The 22,879-nt window shown below is 29.5% G+C and overlaps 1 protein-coding gene across 1 annotated transcript in view; it reads left to right on the forward strand.

Moving 5' to 3' along the window:
• unc-13 (protein unc13 homolog) overlaps positions 1–22,879 on the forward strand; it is a 403,791-nt gene that overhangs the window by 119,674 nt on the left and 261,238 nt on the right. Inside the window, exons 6-14 of the mRNA XM_088194185.1 lie at positions 18,265–18,378; positions 20,134–20,249; positions 20,339–20,541; positions 20,802–20,834; positions 21,325–21,425; positions 21,509–21,596; positions 21,668–21,914; positions 21,989–22,112; positions 22,184–22,312. Of these exons, the coding sequence (XP_088050311.1) occupies positions 18,265–18,378; positions 20,134–20,249; positions 20,339–20,541; positions 20,802–20,834; positions 21,325–21,425; positions 21,509–21,596; positions 21,668–21,914; positions 21,989–22,112; positions 22,184–22,312 (1,155 nt within the window). The remainder of the gene's footprint in view (positions 1–18,264; positions 18,379–20,133; positions 20,250–20,338; positions 20,542–20,801; positions 20,835–21,324; positions 21,426–21,508; positions 21,597–21,667; positions 21,915–21,988; positions 22,113–22,183; positions 22,313–22,879) is intronic.

Raw genomic sequence — 22,879 nt, forward strand, 5'->3', positions numbered from 1 at the left:
ACATATTTTTGCCCTAACTTATAAACACACCTATTATCTATACATCAAGCGCAATTTCTCGAATAGTCGTGGGTGGAATACCAAGGATTATGTTGTGATTGATATAAAAAAACCGTCAGGAAAGTCATCACCATTCAACAACACGAATTCAACAAATTGTTTTTCTAAAAAAGGCGAACCGATTGGAATTTAGTGTTGTATAAAATGGTGCAGGAGATGGGCGCTATGGTGTCTGGAGGAGCTGGTCCCTTGCGTCCTCCCTGCGCCTCTCCAGCTTATCGCCATACGAGCCCTACAGGCCCTTCGAGCCCTACGAGTCCTACAGGCCCTACAAGCCCTACGAGCCCTACAGGACGGGTGGTCTGCGAGCCCTGGCAATCCACGGTAACCTCACACCGCCTGTATTCCCAAAGCCTTCCTTAAAAAAATCCACTGCCACCCAAAACGCCCACCAGCCACAAAGCCCAAAGCTCGTAACACCGCCGCACGAATGTTTCAGTATTTTTCCAAAATTATTTGTCTCTATATTGTCCACGGTGCACGATGTGCTTTTAGCCTTCATGCCGTCGATCAAGTCTTGAACACTGTCGCATAGGACGTTTCGGTTTCACATAGCGCAGACATCGGAACTGTGTATGTCAAACTGCTGAATGAGCAACATCACAAAACACGAATCATTAGTATGCTCGATTGAACGCCATAAGACACACATGCCACAATCATAATTACCATCATTACGTCACGTCAATCACGATAGTGATAGAGATAGGTGTATTTAATATCTCGTGTGTAGCATGCAAAACAGCGTAACACACACACATGCGTATATTATATTAGGATATTAAACATGATCTTTGATTGACTGAAGTATTACAGTACATCGAAGAAAATTATATATTTTAAGAGGAAATCTCAGACTTTAGGTGTGATATTTCAATAGATTTATTGTTTTTAGATTGTGTTGTTAAAAATATCTGGTAATAATATACATGTGAAAGGTAGCAAAGATGGAAATAATTTTAAATGTTTAATTCTATAAAAAAAATAAAAGCTTGTAATGGACAATTTACGTTTTTATTTTTTCTATAGCAAGAGGGTTTTCGAAGATATTTATGTTCAAAATATCACAATATTAAGCGTTTATTGTGGACTTTGGCTTAATTTAACAATATGGTATAAATCATATGGTTATTATCCCATAATTCCAAGGGCAGACTTTTAAAAATAATTACTCGAATTGTTATTTTAGGTTAATTAAAACATCATATAGAAGTTGGATAAATTAAATTGTAATTATCTAATGGTTATATTCATATATCAATGATAAGACCCTTCAAGAGTAATTACACTATCAATCTTTCCTGCGAAGATAAGCCTGTCTGATTTTGTCCTTACACTCAATAACCGTTAATCATTCTTATATATTATTAGAGTACATCATTTTGCATGCACATATAGACGACTCATTTGTGTTATGCATGTCGAAATTTATGGCAAAATTTGCTTTAGGTGTGACATTTTTATGATAAGTTTTATAAAATCGAATATATATCCTGTGTTGATTTTGCATGATGGGTGTTTTTTTCTATTATTATCGTTTTAAAATATTTTTATGTTGTTTCGTTGTCTTTCTGTGTGTTTGTGTCTCTTTATATTTTAACTGTGATCTATTTAATACTTTATAGCCTGGAAATTGTGTAACGGGAGTGCATAAAATGCATTCGTGGCGTAAAAGCCTCTCGTATATTCGGCCAAATCAACAGTTCCAAAAAATGTTATTGCGAACAGGATAGTCGTTAGTGCAGATAAATTAAGTTGATGGTATAAAATTGCCGATCTGTCAGTTTGAATGACATTTAGAGTGGACGCTTTAGCGATTTGGCTTTCAAGTTAACGATGTTAGGACGGGAAAAAAGATTTTCGATCCGGAAAATCGGATAAGTTATTCAAGGATTTCCGGAGCGTTACCATTCGTCTTAATGTAGGAGCTTTCAAGGTTACTTATTGAAAGCTATTATTGTAATAGAGACGTCACTGTAACCGAATAATTAAACCTTTTGATTGTTTTATATTATCATATTGTTATATTGAGAATATAATAAATATTTTATATAAAATAAGCAAATAAAATTTATCACGCTTAAAAAAGTTACTTATTTTATTTCATTTATATTTTAATTTAGAAAACAAACATTTTTCGATGATAATACAATTTAAAATTTACGAGAGATATACAGAAATGTTAGTCTAATAAATTAAATGTAAGCAATGGCGTAATAGACAGGATAAATATAATCTTAATTATGAAGAAAGAAATATAAATTTATTAGATGTCAGTGATAAACTTATTTAAAAATGGTCAATATAAAATTATAACAATTAAGATTTAATCTTTATTTTTTATTTTTATTAATTTTCTAATAATTAAGCATTTAAATTAATCAAAATTATTTTAATTTTACGAAATATACGCTACAATAGCAAGGAATTAGAAACACCTCGGAGAAATTACAATTTCCTTGTTGTAAATTCGATTGTTCTCCCCAGTGCATCGTTTAACCTCTGAATACACAACTAAGATAATTAATTTAGTCCAGCATCTCTTCTTCAAGTTACTTAGTTGTTGCTAGTTGTTGTTTTAATCTTACGCGAACGCCACCAAACCAAGAATCGCGTTGAAATAATTCTTTTAATTATTATTTGATGTCGAATAAGCACTTCAGGCAAATTACTTAATTAAATTAAGTACAAACAAGTGGGCATGTTAAGGAACATTAATAAGCTAATGGACAGTCTGCCTTTAATGTGACGAAGTTCAATCTATATTCAAGATATACTTGTGTCATCAAGGTGTTATAATAAAAAAATCAAATCACAACTTGTCTGAAATATAAAGCATATTTGATGAATAAATAAAACATACAATGATAGTGACAAAATTGTGATGTTTTAATTTAATATATTAAAGTATTAGTAGTGTTGAAAAAAATAGTTTGAAAATAAGAACGGATTATATAATTATAAAGACGTGTTAAGCTAAAGAAACTTGTGCATATATTTTAATAGTAATTTCCAGAAAAAAAAAATCTGTTTTCTAAACCTTGAAATATTTTAGGCATATAAAAAAATGCATACATATATTTATACAAATTTTAATATAAACATATTGAAAGTATGTATATATATTTAATAGAAACAGACACATACATATGTAATATGTATATATTTCCAACAACTAATTATTTATATATTCGTTTAGAGAAGCGTTTTAAGTAATAATATACTTAACAAAATGAATGTGTATCGTCACGTTAATATGTTTATACACGTGTAGGCAAAATAATAACAGTATATATTCAATTTTTATTTTTAGACTTTGTGCAATAATCGATCAGATCAGACATATTAGCTATATTAAAAAAAAGTTTAACTTAAAGTAAATGTTAGTTACATAATTATTCTTTGAAGTAATTTTATCAACATATGTATTTTTTTTAGTTAATACAAAGCTTTCTTGATTATTTTATTATAATTAGATTTTTAGTAAATTGTTAAACAATTTTCTATTTCTGGTCTAGCAATTGCAAAGGTACAGCATAAGTTGTGTTTAATTAAAAACATATATAAAACGTCCTGCCCGTTCCACTGTTACTAACCTTCTGTCGTTCACCAAAACGGTGACAACTTCTCTCGATGCGAGAATTCAAGTAGACGTCGTGTATACAGATTTTGAGAAAGCCTTTGACAAAGTTTGTCATAGGTTATTATTAAATAAATTGTCGAACCTCGGTTGCTCAGATAATTTAACTCAGTTATTCTCGAGTTATTTAAGCAATCGTAGACAGTTTGTAACCTATGGTGGACAATTGTCAAAAGAATATTTTACCCCTTCGAGGGTTCCTCAAGGATCCAATCTGAGACCTCTGCTTTTTGTGTTATTTATTAATGACATAAATACAGCAATTAAAAATTCAAGTTTTATTCTGTACGCAGATGATTTAAAATTATATAAATGCATTCGATCTGTTGTGGACTCCTTCTCTCTACAAAGTGATTTAGACTCTCTGTGGAGATGGGCTTCCATTACCCGTTTGCCCTTTAGTGTCGAAAAGTGCCATACTGTGTCATTTTCTCGATCCCGTTCGCCATCAGCTTATTTCTACCATCTCGGTGGTAACATTTTTACTAGAGAAACTTCCACTAAAGATCTCGGAATCCCTTTCGAGAGCGAATGGAGGTTCTCTCTACACATACACGACGTCTGTGATAAATCTTCCAAGATACTCGGCTTTGTTATGAGGAATGCCTTTCACTTTGACGATCCGTCAGTTATTCGCATCCTCTATGACACCTTAGTTCGTAGCATTCTTGAATCGGGATCTATAATTTGGAATCCCCGAATAGCCAAATATTCCCTTTTAGTGGAAAAAATTCAAAAAAGGTATTTAAGATACCTTTACAAAAGAACATTTGGTTATTATCCGTACTTATATCCCAGCGCCTTTCTTTTAGGAGCGTTGGGATATGATTCGCTGAGTTCTCGCAGAAAGCTGTATGTCGCTAAGCATTTTTTTTAAATTACTAAAAGATGCTGTCGACAATCCAGCTATTCTCGAGGATTGTCGACAATCCAGCTATTCTCTTTGGGTTCCTGAACATTTTCGAGAATCACGATCGAGACCTCTTTTGATGGCCGTTAGGGCTAGGACATCCGCACTTGCCGACTCGCCTATAGCTGTGGCCATCCGGCTTCTTAATACGCTGGCATTACATATTGACTTATTTAATGTCAGCTACGAGGATCTGATCCAGTTTATATCATTTTATTTTAATATTTTATAATTTTTTGTTATGTTTAAGTATTGTTATATTTATGTATATATACGTTTTTTTATGTTTTATAAATTTAAAATTTGTTTTCGACCATCGTGGCGCATTGGAGTAACCTGTTAGGCCACAATGGTCTTAATTAAATCTATAAAATAAAAAATAAAAAAAAATAAGAAAACATTTTACCGACATATATTCTACTTTTTAATTTACATTAAATAACTTATTAACTTCGCTGTTATGTGGTTTTTAAATTACAATTTCATTTACCATATTTACAAATAACTTTTCAGTTTGTTTTTTAATAATTTTATCTAAACTATACTGTCAATTTTTTTTTATACATAAAAAGAAACTAAAATAAATATATTTGTATAACAACGTTTGTGATATGATATTACTATTTATTTTATCGCATTTTTAAAGCACTAGTATACCAACAACTTGGGTTTATAAACTCTTGTGCCTTTTGATGGCAAATTCTAAAATCCAGATTGATGTAGTCTATACCGACTTTTGACAAAGTTTGTTATGATCTAAAACTGCGGTTTTTCGGTCTTGTTATATTTTTTACGGGCTACTTAATTTGCCGCTATTGCCGTCGCTCCGATGAGTATTTAGCTCATTCTGGAGTACCACAGTGATCCAATATGGGTCTTATACTTTTTCTGCTCTTTATTAATGATATATATGCGGCAATATGTAATTCAGAATATTTATTATTTGCTGATGACTTGAAAATATTAGAGGGTATTTGAATAAATTCGGATTCACTCATTTGACAATTGTCTACCTTCTGGTGTAGTGTTACGCCAAGTGTCACGTTGTCACTTATTCCAGATCTCTTTGCCTGGCTGAATTCTTTTACAATTTGAGCGTTGGTATTTAAGGCAAAAATTCTTATTTCGATGACTTGAAAGTAACATTCGAGCAGGTATAAACATTTTCAATGCACATGACCAAAGTAAGCAATAAGACGTCGATAATATGGCTCCAATGTGTTGAATTTGAGAGAAGCAAATTACTCCTTGCTGTTGAAGGGAATTCAAAGAAAATTTATTAGATATTTCAACAAGAAAGAGTACAGCTCGTATTCGTATTCTTGTCCCTTTTTGATTTGCGCACTTTTTAAAGTTACGATCTTACCCGTGGTGACTAGGACGTCAGCGCTTAAGAACGCTCCTCTTGCATATACAGCTTCTGAATAAGTTTGCCAAACACAATGATGTTTTCGGCGATATTTATGTGGAGCAGAAAAAAAAATGTGAGATGGTGCTCATCTATTTTAGGTGTGTTAACTCATGATTGTGTTATTTACCATCTCACATATTTTTTTTCAGCTCACCGTAACTATCGCCAAACACAATGATATTTTCGGCGATAGTTACGAGGAGCTAAAAAAAATATGTAAGATGGTGCTCATCTATTTTAAGTGTGATATTTTACATCACAATCATGAGTTTATTTATATATAAATTGTAAATTTACATCGAGTTAAATTTATGAAAATATCAATAAGCACATTTCTCAGGAATCTGACATTTTCTTATTTAAATAATTAATTATCAAAACGCCATAATTTTAAGATTTAATATCTGATCATTCATGAGTGACTGAAAAATGTTGTTGATTAAACGTCGCTGTAAGTTAACAGCATAATAGTGAATCGGAAGAGGGTAAACAAATAAGTTTTATTTATAACCCTATAATATATTCACGTATACGTTAACTTGCCGTAATTTTATACGGAGTTACGGTGGCATAAACATGTTTGACATCAACTGTGTATACGATATAATAACATAATGTGTGCTCTTGTATGTGTGTGTGTTTGAAAGCTCGCGGTTGTTTGTTAAATCGCAATCACACGTATTGTTCGCGCTTCGACAGAGCATTCGCGAGCTTTGGAAGCTCCCGCGCGCTTTGTTTGCTCTATAACATGTACACACGTTGTTTTTCCACAACTTTTCGTTGCTGTCAAACACTATAAGCCATTACAAGTCCGCGTAACGACATTTTCGCTTGTATTATATCTGACGGTGAATCACTCATGCAAACGTTTGGCGGGTCCGCGATTATTGCCAAAGATTAATACTTCTAAATGGCCATGTAGATAAAGCCGACAGGCTATTGCCGCTTTGAAATTCACCGGAAATGTTGCGGAACGACGGTGAAATTAGAATTTATGTTTGCCGCTGTAGAAAGCCAGTTTTTATTCTGTAATTACGCCCCTTGGAAAAGTAACGAAACTACCTGAATTGATAGTTTTTATATACATATAAAATAAAGATTGTCGCCTTATGTTTTTAGACAAGGCCAAAACTGAATCAAATAATGTGTTTCTTTTTGAGATGAGTTTAAAATTGTAATTATTCTTTCATTTAACTTTTAATATCAAATAAATACTTGATAATAAATAGTTTTTTAAAAGTTATCCGCATTCTCTATGGACAGTTTTCATCGCCTGTCTGCAAAGATTTGTTCAGCTGAGCTTAATAAATGTCACTTAAATGTCACATATACGAATTGTTAACTTTCTACAGGTTTAATTTGTATTAAATATTAATAATAATATAACCTTATCCAAAATAGTCCTATGTCAGATATATGATTATTAATAATACATATTTATGCTAGCGTTTCCTTGAATTTGCAAAACATTTGAGTAATTCACTATTTAGTCTGTTTTTGCGTTGGTCAAAAAAACATTTTATTTTTAATTTTTTGAAATAATTTTTTTTCAATAAATATTCCTTACGACATAGTAGTAAAAATTTGTAAGAATTTCGAATATATGTTAACTCAAAATTTAGGCCACATACATAATTTTTCACTGCAATGTGAATAATTAAAAATATTTCATTGACCAATAATAATAATCCGTACTGAGACCTTAATCACACATCATTTTTGCTAAAAACTACTCTTTGCTTGAACAAGCTGTCTTGAACCAGCATTTTAAAATATGTGATTTGGTCACAGAGGAGAAACGCGGCTGGGTCATGGTGAGAGACACCACGGAGTCACATCAGCAGATGGAGCAGAGATGAGCCATGGACACAAAATACGTCACGAAACACATCATGACAGATCACAGTCGACAATAATACAATTCAACATGCCAGCAATTCAACTCCACCGTCTGACATTTTAACATTTGTGACATTTAATTTTTTTTGTACGTGTTTGGCTGCAAATTTGATTTTGTTTCAAAACCGAAAAGCGGTGAATTCCGACGTGATTTAAACATCCACTATTTGTCACTTTTTAGGACGCGTTGGATCAAATATGGTCGGCAGCGAATTTATTTTACAATTGCTCTGCAATTTAGTTGAAAAAATTTGTCTGCTTCCTGTTTTCTGCTCAACATTTTAAACGAAATTGGTTTGCATCTATCTTAAAAGATAAAAACTTTTTTATAAATCTCTATAATATTAGAGAACAATGTCGCTGATGTTTCTCAGATTTTTATCAGTGGGTAGTGTACTAGGTCACACATTTCTTTTATAATTTTTAAATTCTTCACGTTTCTATTATAAGAATCTTGGGAGCTATTCTAGACTTATCAATTAAAATTAAAATTATTAAACATACGCTTTATATATGTATGTATATAATATATTTTTAGAAAGGTATATAACATATTTTGTGCTTCTGAGAAACATCGTCCCTGGCAAAAAGGGTGGCATACGGTTGCCACAGTAACATTTAAAACTCTTTTTTTATTATACTTTTATCCATTTTAAGCATTTAAGATAATGCGAATTATATTTTTCGTGTCTAATATGGCTGACAATTGGGCATCATAAACAGTGATTAAAGACTGAAATTAATGTTGATACAAGATGTAAAGTTGCAGTTGCTGGCATTTACAATTAATTTTTACCTATTTCAACTTTATATTGCTTAATCAAAACATTTAATGTTTTTAAATAAATCTGTTAAATCCTACTTATTTTTACCATTAGAAAATGGCTTAATAAAGTGTAGATATATAGGAACGTATATAAATATAATTTATCACCACTTTTTTATTATCAACATGTAATTTTCTTGAATAAAATTACGTATCGCTAGCTATAGAATATGTGCCACCGTGAAGTTTTTACTTATGTTGGTTGTTTTATTCATGTTAGCATCTTTGTCTTCGATTGTTAGGCGAATCTTAAAGATTATATCAATCTTACAAACTTCTCTGCTTTATATTGAATTATGTTAAGATTTGAGAGAGATGATTTTTTTGCGAATGGTGACACTCATAAAAGCTTTTCACAAGACAAAGCCTTGCTTAAGCTGATCGGAATTTTACAGATAATTTGGCTATTGATTAATGTCTGACTTTTTTTTAATAATCAAACAATATTGGTAAAATCATATAAAAAACTTTCGGTTGGATTTTTATTTCAAAACTGAAACCTAAATAAAATTTATTTTTGTATCATTTTTATTGAGTAAAATAATTAAAAAAACTTATTTTATTTTTATATGTATCAATGATAACTTAACTTTATTTTTAAATGTTAATTAAAAAATATTATTTATTAATAATATAATAATCGTGTTATTACCTTAGCATAATATACTAATTTAATATGTATCACAACACATACAACTCTAATATTAATAATACAAAAATACAGTAATTTTACCATACATAAACTATCGCATGTCAACGGGTTGAAACTTGAAATGTATGCGCGCTAACCTAGTCAAAATACTTAGCGATTAGTTCGGGTAGTAAAATCTACACGAAATAAGATTGAACTCGAGACGTCAAGGTTTCATGAGCACAGGCTATTGCTCCTTTGTAATCTATCATATTTATTTTTACGAGTAGCTCATGTTTTACGTACAGGTCACGTGTGTACAAAGCATTTACGTTAAACAAATGGCTGATTTTTATTTATTATTAACATTCTATATGACGGTATTTTTTCGGTTCAGATCTAACTGTCTATTTTAACCATCTCGTCGCGGAAACTTTGGGCGTTACATAAGAACTCTCTTACGTAACAATGTGTCCGAAAGCGGTATCGTCGAGTTTATATGTATGTACAAAACATTGTATACTTAAACGCACATATTGTGACACTTTAAAAAATGACTTTGTTATTTTTTGAGTGAGGTTTACCCATATGACCTATTCCGTGCAAAAGTGTGGTAAACAGTATGAATCACGCGACGCCATCGATGTACTTCAATAAATCATTCGATACAACAATTATGATCGAACCAAGGTCTACTTTTGATATATCAGTCAATATCAAATTTGGTTTTCGTTAGTTTTAGTGAATTTTTGGGCAAATAACATCAGGTGAGGAGTGAGAGTGTGAGTATTCGAGTCACGCGACAACTTCATACTTCACTTTATGAACAACCCATTTTCATGTAGCTTTCACGCAAAAAAATGTTTATATATAACAGTTTAATATATGCGTGTGCGATAATTTTCATAAGAGACGTGTCATTGAATTATAAATATAGCGGTGTTGACCTGAATATAGAGAACTAAAAAATATTAGGTCGATAAATTGCGAACAAAACAACACTTAGCAATAATGATATTATATTATAATATATGTACATATATATGTATATACCTATAATACCGAAAGGGTTAGTTGTTATAAAATTATTCAAATTTGCTATCGTTTGTGATGTGAAACAAATCCTACACCGTCGAGTTTCCTAATCACATCTGGGCTCTCGGAAATTTAATTGCTTTCACATTTAAATTTAGCTTCTACGTGAGGGTATTTATATATTGTACGATGCTAGGATTTTTATTACATATATTTACTAATTCAATAAGCTTAACAAGTAGACTAATATGTACATATACTTTCTTAAACTCTTTATAAATATTTTATGATATAATTTGACTTGATATATAATTAACCTTTAGAAATTGTCTAAGCGTGGAGGCGGTATGTTTATTTGAGTTTTTTGTCTTGATAAATTCACTTTTAGTGACCTTTCATTAAAAGTATAACATTAAAAAATAATTGCTTCTACCTTATATAAATATATATTAAACAAAAATATGAACCTATAATGAAATAAATTAAAAATATTTCATAATATAAATTATAAAAAAATATTAATAATTAATGAAATTATAATTATTTTTATTATGTTCCCTCTGATACGCTTATATGGTAACATCTACTTTTAGTTTATAATTATATGAAAACCGTTTATTATACAATTAAAGATTTTTTAAGTTTTGCGACAGATGGTCAATCATACTTAAATCAGCTAAATTAAACCGATTAAGTATTAAGTAATGCTTCAATTGGATATTTTTTTTACAATAAAATGCTTACTATAAGTATATCTATAATCATGATGATGTTTTATTTAAATCTGAATATTTTTCACGATGTCTGATTTAAGTGGTTCAAAACAATATGAAAAATAGCAAGTTTGCATCTTAGAAAATTAAACTAATAAAATTTTACTTGGGTTTCTAGCCATTTTCGTTTTATATATTAAAAGCATTTTATTTAAAACGGTTTAAATATATTTAAAAAATAAAATTAAATAGCGTTTGTAATGAAGTGTTATTTATCCGACAGCTACTCATATTTTATTATTTGTTTAGGGTTTTTTTTATCTTATATATGAAAAGCTTTAAAATAATATTGTGCATATTATTAATGATTTCTTGTATCTAGGTAATTTTGGGGCTACATTTCAAGCTTGTACAGTCACATTTAAATTTCAAGTTTAAATTTTAAGTTTTTTTAAATAAAGGTGAACTTTCACCCAATAACTATAACTTTTCGTTAAAAATTCCCGTTGGCGTTAGACTTTTAAAACAAACTTCGCTAGAGCACGATGTGCACTTTTATCTATATTAAGAACGTACTAAGACAGCTTTCTATAAAAAGCATTTTAGCATTTTTTATGTTTTTTTTTTAGACATATATCAGGTCGTGTAATCAGATATTCAACCACCGTTTTCAAAATCTGAGAAATATAACTAAAATGTATTTTAATAACCTTCTTACGATTTAACTTAACCTTCTAATGATTCTGCAATTAATAAAGAACTATTCAAGATGTGTAATATAGCATAATACGTAGAAATTATAAAATATTTTATTATAATATATTTATATTGCATAATTTTATCTGTAAAATACAGGTTATAAGTATTTTTTTATTTTTCTATAATAATTTAATTTAATATGTTTTCCTTTATAAATTATATTTCATCGATCATTTAATAATTGTACCATGTAATCACAAGAGACTGCCATATTAGTCCAGTTATTATTTTATATTTCAAAAACGATTATTTTCAATTAGATTATGTAATTATTTAGATATTAAGTGTATTTGTATAATACATAACTAATATTAACTACTAAAAAATGTATATAATATATTTATGATTTTTTTTAGTAGTTAAAATATTTTTATGAGTTACTTTATATTGAGCTATTTGCAAAAAATGTATATTCAATCAAATATATTGCTCTTGCTAGGCGAAAGTTTATAATAAAAATATTCACATTTATTTTAAATGTAGATATTCATTTATATTTAATAATAATTAAATATTACACAAATCTATTTAATATATATTTAAAAAAATCATCAACCTCCCAGTGAAATGTATTATAGTTGCTTTAGAGTAAACAAAAAAAAATATTCCGCTCTGTTTATAAATATTTTCACAAAAGCTTATCGACTTAAACCACGTGCAGCGTCGTTAATAAATAACTTTATGTCCCCAACTGAAAATGGTCCATTTTCTCGAGAGATTCTCGGCCGGAATCTGAGCGTTGACCTGGGCACATAAACGGAACGCTGTTATTTATCTAAGCGACTAGAGCCATGTATTTAAGCGGAATATTTGTACACAAGTACCGTGAGTATATTATGGCTATTATTTATTAACACTATACATAATCTTAGTATGAGCCATTGGAATGGAAAATTTTAATGTCAAGCAGAGGAAAACATCGGAAAATCCGACCTGTTTTTGCATACATATTTATGCGCTAAAATTAGAATTTGTTAATTTCGAGAGCGCTGTATACATTTTGTGAAAATTCAACCGCGTAATTTATTTACACAGTATCATCTTAATATGGAGAAAAATTGAGGTTAAAATATCAGATGATTATATTACATTTGCATATGAAAAACTTGTAATAACGTTAAGGCTTATAGTTAACATGCGAAGCTAATTTGAATCTTTAATAGCGTTATTAGGCTATTGTAATAAATACTTGTAGGTGTCATTCTAATAAAAAAATTATAACAATAAAAAAATCTTAGGGCTTTTTTATCATTGAAAGATCAATAAAATAACATTTTTTCATTTTCAAGTTTTTTAAAAATTTGAAACTTTTTTTGTACTCTCAATTATGTAAGGTAATAAAAAGCAATTATATTTAGTTGTTACAAAAATAATAAAAAAAATGTATTTTTAATATTTATTTAACTTAAAAAACACCCGTCTAAAAATTTATCTTTAGTTGGAAACGGAAAAAATAGCATTTCAACATTTAAAATAAAACAAACATTTAGCGCAATTTTTTTAAGTACGTTATTTATTTAAATATTATTATTATTGCTAATATGTTTAATGAAGCATATTCCGTGGACTATTTAGGTAAAAAAAATATGTCAGCATTATGATAAAAAAATACAAATAGTAGAAAGAATTTCGCGTGTGCAATATATGTTTTTATTTTCTCTTCGCCAGCCATCCTTATTATAAACAGGTTGCGGTTATTTTTCTGTAACTTAACAAAATTACTGGAAACTACTTGGTACCATTAGATTTGCCTAAAATAAAGCTAATGTATTCGTTTTATGTAGTTGCCACGTCGCGCATATACAAAAATATCGTACATGTTAAATTAAATTTTGCGCCAAAATATCGGCTATAAATAAATATATATATTTTTGATACAACCAGTACTAAAATTTTAAATACTGGTAGTACTGAAAGTCAATTTTGTCCCAATACCGGTATTACCGGTATCGATACTACTGATATTGCAATCCCTGTTGGTGATAAACCATCTTTAGAGAAAGTAAACAAAGCGTTAATGCGTCTTAAAATAAAAAGCACCTGGTATAGACAATCTTTCAGCATGGATGCTAAATCTTCTACAACACATAAAATATTTGGCAATCTGAAAACATACCACCTGAACGGAATAAATAAATTAAATGTCCAATACATTGAAATGTTCGAACTACAGAGGTTATTACTAAATACAGCTTATAAAATATAATTGCGAGCAGCATGCAAATCTATGGATAAAAAATAGTGAAATACTAATGTAGAGAATAAATTTTCTCAATTTTAAAAATTCTATAAAAGACTAGGAAAGAGATGTATTGTCTATTTATTTTTATTTTAAAGTTGCATTTAACTTGATAAATAGAGATAGATTATATGCAGCCATGGAGGAAATGGGCGTCCCAAGGAAGGTTATATCTATAGAAAAACTCGCAATGAAAAGTGTCAAATGCACGTAATTAATGATCTGCGATAGAGTAATGCATTGGCATGCACTCTGTTTAACATTGCACTGGAAAACGAAACCAGAGATCAACATAATAAGCAGAAATTATAATAAATCTGTATAAATCTTTACCTATTCATATGACATATTATATCAAAGTCTTCAGCGCAATTGAGTCATCAGCTAAGAAAATAGGCATAAGAATTAACGAGAAGATAACAAAATAAATCCCGGTTATGTCTTAACAGGCACAGCATCCTGCACATATATGTATGAATATATTAATATTTACCTAGAAAGTCGACAAAAACGACATGAGCGTAGAGATAAAAAACGAATAGTGTCAGCAAATAAACGTTATTTCGATCTAATGAATTAGATAAAAAAAACGAATGATTGTTTGCCAACTTCAAGAGAAAATTGCTATGAAGGATATATGGCGCTGTAAAAGAAGCAATTTGTGATGCATCAGGACCTACAGTAATTTTCAAGGAGAGGCTGTACCTTTATTTAAATAAGAGGACTTCGGTGGACAGGCCACTTTGCACGAATGGACTCTTCCCAACCGTCGAAGAAATTGCTGGATAACAAGCATGATGGCCGAATATCATAGTTTCGCTGGTTGGACGATGTGACGAAATATGGCAGTACAGCAGGAGAACATTCTTGGATGAGGTGAAGATCCATATTGGATTCTAAGGCTAGTAACATACAGAAGAATTTAATTAATATTAAAACAAGTAAACTATTTTATCATTGCTTAAAAATTGTAACACAAAAATATCTTACATTGATATTATCGTCTAAGATATTGCTAGCTAAATATTATTATATTAGTTAAAAATTGAAAAACCATATGTCACAGTCCTTTTTTTCTATTTATCGGTACTATGATTAGGTAAACTTTGTCACAATGTTTCACAGAGGTAACAAGAAATTCGACAATGCTCGTTTGTCTGTGCGTGTCGACACCGTAAAGGCGGAACGGTCATTTGCATTAAGCTTTCTAAATCAGCTGGTAAAGTTGTCAACTTTGACAGGATTAAATAATTGGATTGTAAAGCATTTCAATACATATAAATTTATAACGCAACTTGTTTTAAAACATTATATAACCATTTTGTTACGCTTTATAGTGGATTCAAAGCACGATCCGATGCATTCGTATAAAACTTTCAGATTTATACAATACAGTTTTAAAGTGAAATATTGTTATGCGGGAAAAATTCTACAACTTTTAATTCAAAAGAAATACTTTTTGTTATCGATTATATAAAAATATTGCCGTGGAACGATTTGTGTTTACATCGTACCAACTGCCGCCCTTAATAGCAATAAAGCAAACAATAAAAATACCAGAAAGAGCGTATAAATATTGTCCGTTTGTGAGTAAACAAAAATATTAAAGTCGAAAAAACAGCGCGTTACGAAAAAATCAATAATTCAGAGCATTAATCGCGCGTGTCAAAGGTTTAAACGAGCAGTTAAATGGCGCGGTTATTTGCGGCTAACGTTGTCCGAGCTTAACTGTTTTTTTTGTTCGACACAGCGAATATGTTTTCTGTTTACGGGCCGCAGATAAACTTTTTAGCACTTTCGTATTTTTATTTCATTTTAATGTGTTGAATATTTAACTAATTTACTCGGTATGTTATGTCTAAGTTAAAACTATGATTTGATGTAATAACTAATGACACATTTTGAAAATATGTTTCAACAGTCGTGCTTTGCTAGTTAACACATCTAGACTCCACGTTTCGATATTTAAAAAAAATGGACCCGAAAATTTACGAAGTGAAAAATTTATATGAAATTCCTTGATACATGAATTTATTAAAATAAATCGGCAACTATGGGCACAATTAAAAAGGTTGGAAATGCTTGGAGACAATTAAGCAAAGAAAACAATTAGGTGCATATCCGTGTATCTCAAAAACTTTTGGATCTTGAAGCTGAGTTACCTTTTCTCGAACATTTGATAGCCAGAGATAATAAATTTATGCTGTACGACAACAATCGTTATCAGAAGGGCAAGAGCAAAACCTTCCTCAGGGCCTAGACTCTCTGAAAAAAATATATTTTGTTCGTATGGTGAACAAACACAATACCAAGCTCCTATTGTGATTAGCTAGATTTATTTTGAGATCGATTTTACAAAGCATTTGAAATAAATGTTTTACTATTCTTGCAACTGAAAAAATCTTAATATTGATTTTTTTATATTGTCTACTAATATTTTACCATATAAAATGAAAATTATTTGTGAAACCAATACATAAATCATGCAGTAATAGAAAAAGTTCTGAAAACAACAACATCTAAAATATTCCATCAATAAATCAGACAAACCGAATATGCTTATCTAATCATTGAGCTGGAAGTAAATAGATTTATCAACTCCTTGTTTTTAAAAAAAAATATTTACAAAAGTGTGAACATCGATTCTTGATTAAGACGCAAATAAAACAGATTATATGCAGTCAAAAAGTAATTAACAAGGTAATCTTTACTATAGAAAAAAACGTTTTATTTTATTTACCAGTTAAATAACAAGTTTATAGCTTTAATAAAAAATATGAATTAAGCTATAAATGTCAGTAAACATTATCAATATAATAGCAAAACATTAAAAATACTAGATAATGTAGAACGCATATAGCTAGCCATAAACATAACAGTAAATTATGTTTTGTCCTATTAATAATCCAATTTAGCAACAATTGATATGATTGACATTTATTGTTTATCGACGCGTTTATGCATAAATTTCGCTCATTTAATAGTGAAAAGAGATTATGTATGAAGGTTTCAAATATATATGTATATACATATATGTATATATTTAATACCCAGATCGATGCTGCAGAATTGGAGTCTCGTAAAATTAGTTTATATTAATAAAATTAAATGCATCTTTAAGTGTCTTAATAAAATCACAATAGTCGTTCTAAGCACAAAAGCTTGTTGGTTTTTTTAGACGTAGTAGTAAACATAACACATTACGTGTATGCTCAATACACGTGAACGCATGCCTTCGGGTTTCATATGAAAATTTATTTTTAATATAAATTGCTCAACTAATTTTTCAAAGAGAAATTTTTCTTCGGGCACTTTTTTGCTCGACAAAACTCAATTAATTCAACACGCATTTTTCTTTGTTGCTGGAACGAAACTGAGAAAAAATTAAGTAAATGCGTCGAAACATTTAGATTTGTTAAATCATATTGATGTAATATTAATTATTACATAAATTATTTAATGTAAAAAAATAATTAGGACTGGGATAAAATTTAATTTCAATTATTTAAAATGCAGCTTTTTTTTATATAAAATAAAAATCATATATAAATTAAATAATAATATTTACGTTGCTATGATTCATTTTGAATGCTTATAAAATTTATTCATTTGTTTTGTAGCAACGTTTGTTTTATAACCGTAATATATAAAATAATCCATACGTCTTACGTTAAAAATGGATATTCTTCAATTTGAAACACCCTCTACGGTTTCTTATACTAGCTTAGCTCATTTTCTTCACTTTTCACCCACTGAACTCAATTTTGAAGCTAGGCACGGTAATTATTGAGGTTAACTCTTACTTATTGGCTCACTACTGATAGGTCGAGTAACTCACTGACGTCATCACGTTCACGACACGCTTATGTTTAATCACACACACGTAATGTATGAAATTTTGCTGGATACTAAACGATGGAAAACATCAAGAAAGCATCAGCGCCTAATGCATTGTGTTAAAGTGGTAATGAAATTGCATCTAGCGATGTTGAATATCTAGAACAGTGTGCCATTTTTATTGTTATTATATACTGTAATGTGATATAGAGCTTTCGTACGTTGGATTAAATGAGTTTTTCGTTTAGGAGCAGCTGTAATTTTGTTGTGCGTTTATATTGAAGCTTACTCATGTTGTTTCCAGACGCTGAGGGTACGGAAGCAGCCGAACTCCAACGGAAGCTGGATCTTCTGAATTGTCTCGCGGGTCAAGAGAGAGCTGATCAAGCCAGAAGACAATTGCAATATACGGCACACTGTAAGTAAAGCGAAGCTTTTCAAACGTTTCGCGGCTTAGTATTGGTCCGCAAAGAGTATAATAATAATAAAACATAAAATTATTAACAAATAACTAAGATAGACTTATATTTAAAAAAATTTAAGTCTTTTAAATAATTATAAAAATAATTAAACAACTTATTTTATACTAAAAAACTGATTCTGATACCTCTAGAATCAACAGAGTACAATTTCGAGTTGCTATATATTAGACTAAAATAATAATGTGGTCATGCGCCACTTAATAATTTTTAGGGTTAATTTAAAAGTTAAACTGCTTGCTGTCTATTAAAATATTTTGCGAGATATCAGCGTTTAAACTAAGTTCGTTTTTTTGTCATATTGTATTATGAGTCTTATATATAAATCGTTTTAATATGATTTTATATGTTTTTAATTTGTTTGAAAGTTAGTAATTAAGTTTTAATAAATCGATAGTAACTATTTAACGATTTGCTTTTTTTATCAATAATTGATATGTTTTTTTAAAATAAATTGTTGTTTATATTATATTTTAACAGAAAACATAAATATGCATCGCTAAACATAATATAAAAAAGTAGTATAAGATGTTGACTATTAATTAACAAATCTCATGTATTTTTATATATTTCTATTGTGTTTGAAAGGTTATTATTAATATTTATTATTTCGATCAATCATTATATAGGGCTTACTTAGATTTTTCGAATCTCACGAATAAATATCGTACTGAATAATTAAAATCAAGCTAGGACGTACATATGAGATATTTAAAATGATCTAATAATAATCTACTTTAGCTCATAGAGAATATCTTATATGTACGTATTATTAAAAATATAATCTTTCTAATAGTAATGTACTTATTAACCTATTGCATTTAAATACAAATCAGGTCTATAATAGTTTGCAACATTTATAGTTAGATTAATATTCAATATTTTTGGGAGCTCTTTTTAAATTATTATGTTTGTAAATCACAAGATCACAATAAATATTTTTTTGCCAAGCTAATGAACATTTAGTAAAAAAAAAATATTTCACATTTTATAAAATTAATCTATATTGAATCAGACTCGTCATTAAACTGTAAAGTTGATATGTGAAATAGCTCTAAGCTTTACTATTATTTCTCAAAAAAAATTAAGAACTGATCACAAATTTATAACATTACAAAAAAAAATACGACTTGATTTAATGTAATTTTTTACATATATTTTAGAATATGCTATTTTCATGATTGTTTAATTTACATATTTACAAATAAATTTTTAATTAAGATCATTACGAGAAAGGTATAAATAATACCATATATACGTGTATTTAGTAAATTAAATATCCTTTAAATATAGTCTTCACTTTACCTTTTAATGAAAATTCTTTCGTTATTATAAATTTAATTAAAAATATATTAGCATCACTGTAATTTAAATTTTATTAATTCTGGTATTTTATTAAGAGTAATTTGATTAGTAAATGCTACTAATTTGAAGAAATTAATATTTTTTTGTATTTTTTATATAATTATGGAGTATATAACATATATTTTATTATCTCAAAATTATATAAACTTTTTCAGAGAAAACAATAAAAGTTGTTTATCCTCTTGAAGCACAATGAAAGTAATTTTATAGGCAACAGAAAAGAATAAGTGACCCTTCAGCGAAACTTCTGAAAAAAAAGAGGGTCGATTTATTATTAGCTTATTCTTATTATATTTGTAACTATCCTAATGATAATATAAATATTTCAGCGGGTTATTCAGAAGACTCTGATTATACGTCGGATCTTAACTATCCTGTTGGTCAACACGCAAATTCTAGTGCTTCCCAATTCAGGGCTGCGGCACATCAGCTTCACACACCTCAGGTGAGCGATTTTAATATTTTTAAATTTCCACAAACTAAACCATTTAGCAAAGTTTCAAACCATTTGAACAATTTAATTTAACTTTTCAGCGATCGCTGGAAACTTCGCGAGAAAATTCGTACGAGCGAGATGAAGTAATGTACGGAGGAGTAGGTGCTGGAGGATCTAGAGTAAACCACGACGATGGGTATGGAGGAGGAGGAGTTGGAGGAGTCGGCGGACAACGCTGGGATCACGATCCCGAACCTTTATATTATAATAGTAGACCTAGATACCACCAAGAGCATGGAAGGTATATAAAAAAACATGTTTTCAAACATTAAATCAAATATCTGATCAAAATTTTATTGAATCAATGAATTTAAATTATTACACAATCAACATGACACCACAAAAATATTTTTGTATTTGTATACATTGACTGTAGCATGTCTGTATTATAATTTGAATTTTATATTGGTTTGTTGATTTAATGAAAATTATATAGTTTGCGTTTTATTATTTATTTTATTTTTTATTGTATTATTTATGATGAAAATTATCAAATTGCAGACGGCGGAAACATGATTGGGATGATGACGACAGGTGAATTTTCTAAAAAGAAACATGATCACTTTTTGATATTCGCAAAACTCATTTGCATTAAATTACATTATTATGTACACATTCGTACCGACATAAATACATTTTTATATATAAGAAAAAAAATACATGAGCCACACTGCATAACTTACATTTTATAAGAATCAGTTCGTTGATAAAAAAGCATTGGGTAAATGCTAATGCTTACGCTGCTTTCATCATACGCTTTTGAGATTGAAAATAGTACACGAAAAAGGAAAAACTTTTTTTATAAATTTGAAAAAAGCGTATTTATAAAAAGGCATGGTTTTGATTAGATGCATGAGATATATTTATAGTATTTTTCGCTACATCATTATAACAACACTCGACAGTTCTGGTTTAATTAAAGAATATACAAATCACAATTTCTGGCTGCAAATCGATTTTTTGTATTTAATGAATAAGTTTATATTGTATTCTATAAAAATATAATAAAATAACTGAATTTTAGGTTGGATACGTGGCGACAAAATCAACTGTGTGGTCAACTTAGCATGGAATCAGATGCTTCTTATCATTCCGCCATCGGTCCTCCTTCAAGGAGAGCTAGAGGTTTATACAATATTAATAAATATATATATCATACAATTAGTAAAACATTACAGTATAAATACAACCAAAATCATATTTTTTAGGCACTTCCTCTAGAAGGCCTAGTTTGGAAAGGCAGAGTACGTTGTATGACGATCCTTGTGATGCAACACCAACGTTTAATAAACCAAGGTTTTTGTTGTTATTTAAAAACACAATAAGCGTATTATTTTAAACTATATGAAAATATTTTTGCTTTTCAGAGATGCATCTCAGTTTTCTCAGCAGCCTAGCTATGAAGAATACTTCGACACGTCCAGTTATCCTCTTCAAACTGAAGAGGATTTTACAACCAACGAAGAAGATAGACAGTGGGCTGGCGGGGGGTATTATTTTGGTCAAGACTATCCAAACGCTGACAGGTCATCGGTGACAACAACGGTGGAGTATGAGAACACGGTTAATAAAAGAAGATCATCTGTGATACAACTACCGCAAATTCCTACAAAAGTAATTTATAATATATACAAATAAAATTATCAAGTTAAAACTAGTGAAATGTATATTTTAATTTCATTTTTCAGGTGCGTCCTCAATCTGTGATATCTGATCCGTATGGCGTTTCAAGAAAACCTTTAAGAAGAACATTAAGTAGGGCTCATGGGAGGTATACTCCGGATGTTACGTCAAGAGGTGCTAGCTTACCAGGTATGATTTTATTTAATTTAATATAAGTGTTATGAAATAAACTATATTTTTATTCTATTTTAAATTTTCAGCTACACCTCCTGGAACACCCAAGATACACCGACAACTACCAAGACCTCCGGCTCCTTCAAGTTTACCTCCTGCTCCTACCACTCCCCGAATGCTGCCAAGACCACCGACTGCAACGTCACAAATCTACGGTAAATTTGGTGAAGTTAAGAGTGATCACGAGTGTTGCTACAAAAAAATTTAAATAGATTAATTTATTTACAATAATATATTTTTTAATGGTTTTTTGGATTTTAACACAAATTTAGTATATAATAATTTTAGCAATCCAGTCTCTAAATTTGTCTGATTAGGAATTAAAAAAAAACAAATAATGAATAATAGATTCAATTGTATGAACAACAAAAACCCCTTCCTAATTAAACAACTTTCAGTCTAATTAATTTTTTTTTTAAAAAACTAATTTTAAAAAATATAAAATTCTACTCACACGTAATTTAAATCCAAAATTGAAATTTATTTAATTACTTGTATTAAGAAAAATTTTAAACATTTTACAACAAAGAATATTAAAAATAAATTATGTGTAGAAGGTGTGGGAAGTCCTTCCAGCTGTGCAGCTAACGCTAAGGTCATTCAAATAACTTCGAACTTATGAAAAGAAAATAGCAACGCGTTTTAACAAAAGGATAAATAACAATAAGATAATATTCAATACAACAATTGTGTAAATAAACAGACCCTTTTTACACGCCCGT

The sequence above is a fragment of the Plectrocnemia conspersa genome, unplaced genomic scaffold (assembly GCF_051122295.1).
Source record: "Plectrocnemia conspersa isolate PC_06_02 unplaced genomic scaffold, ASM5112229v1 ptg000010l, whole genome shotgun sequence".
NCBI lineage: Eukaryota > Metazoa > Arthropoda > Insecta > Trichoptera > Polycentropodidae > Plectrocnemia > Plectrocnemia conspersa.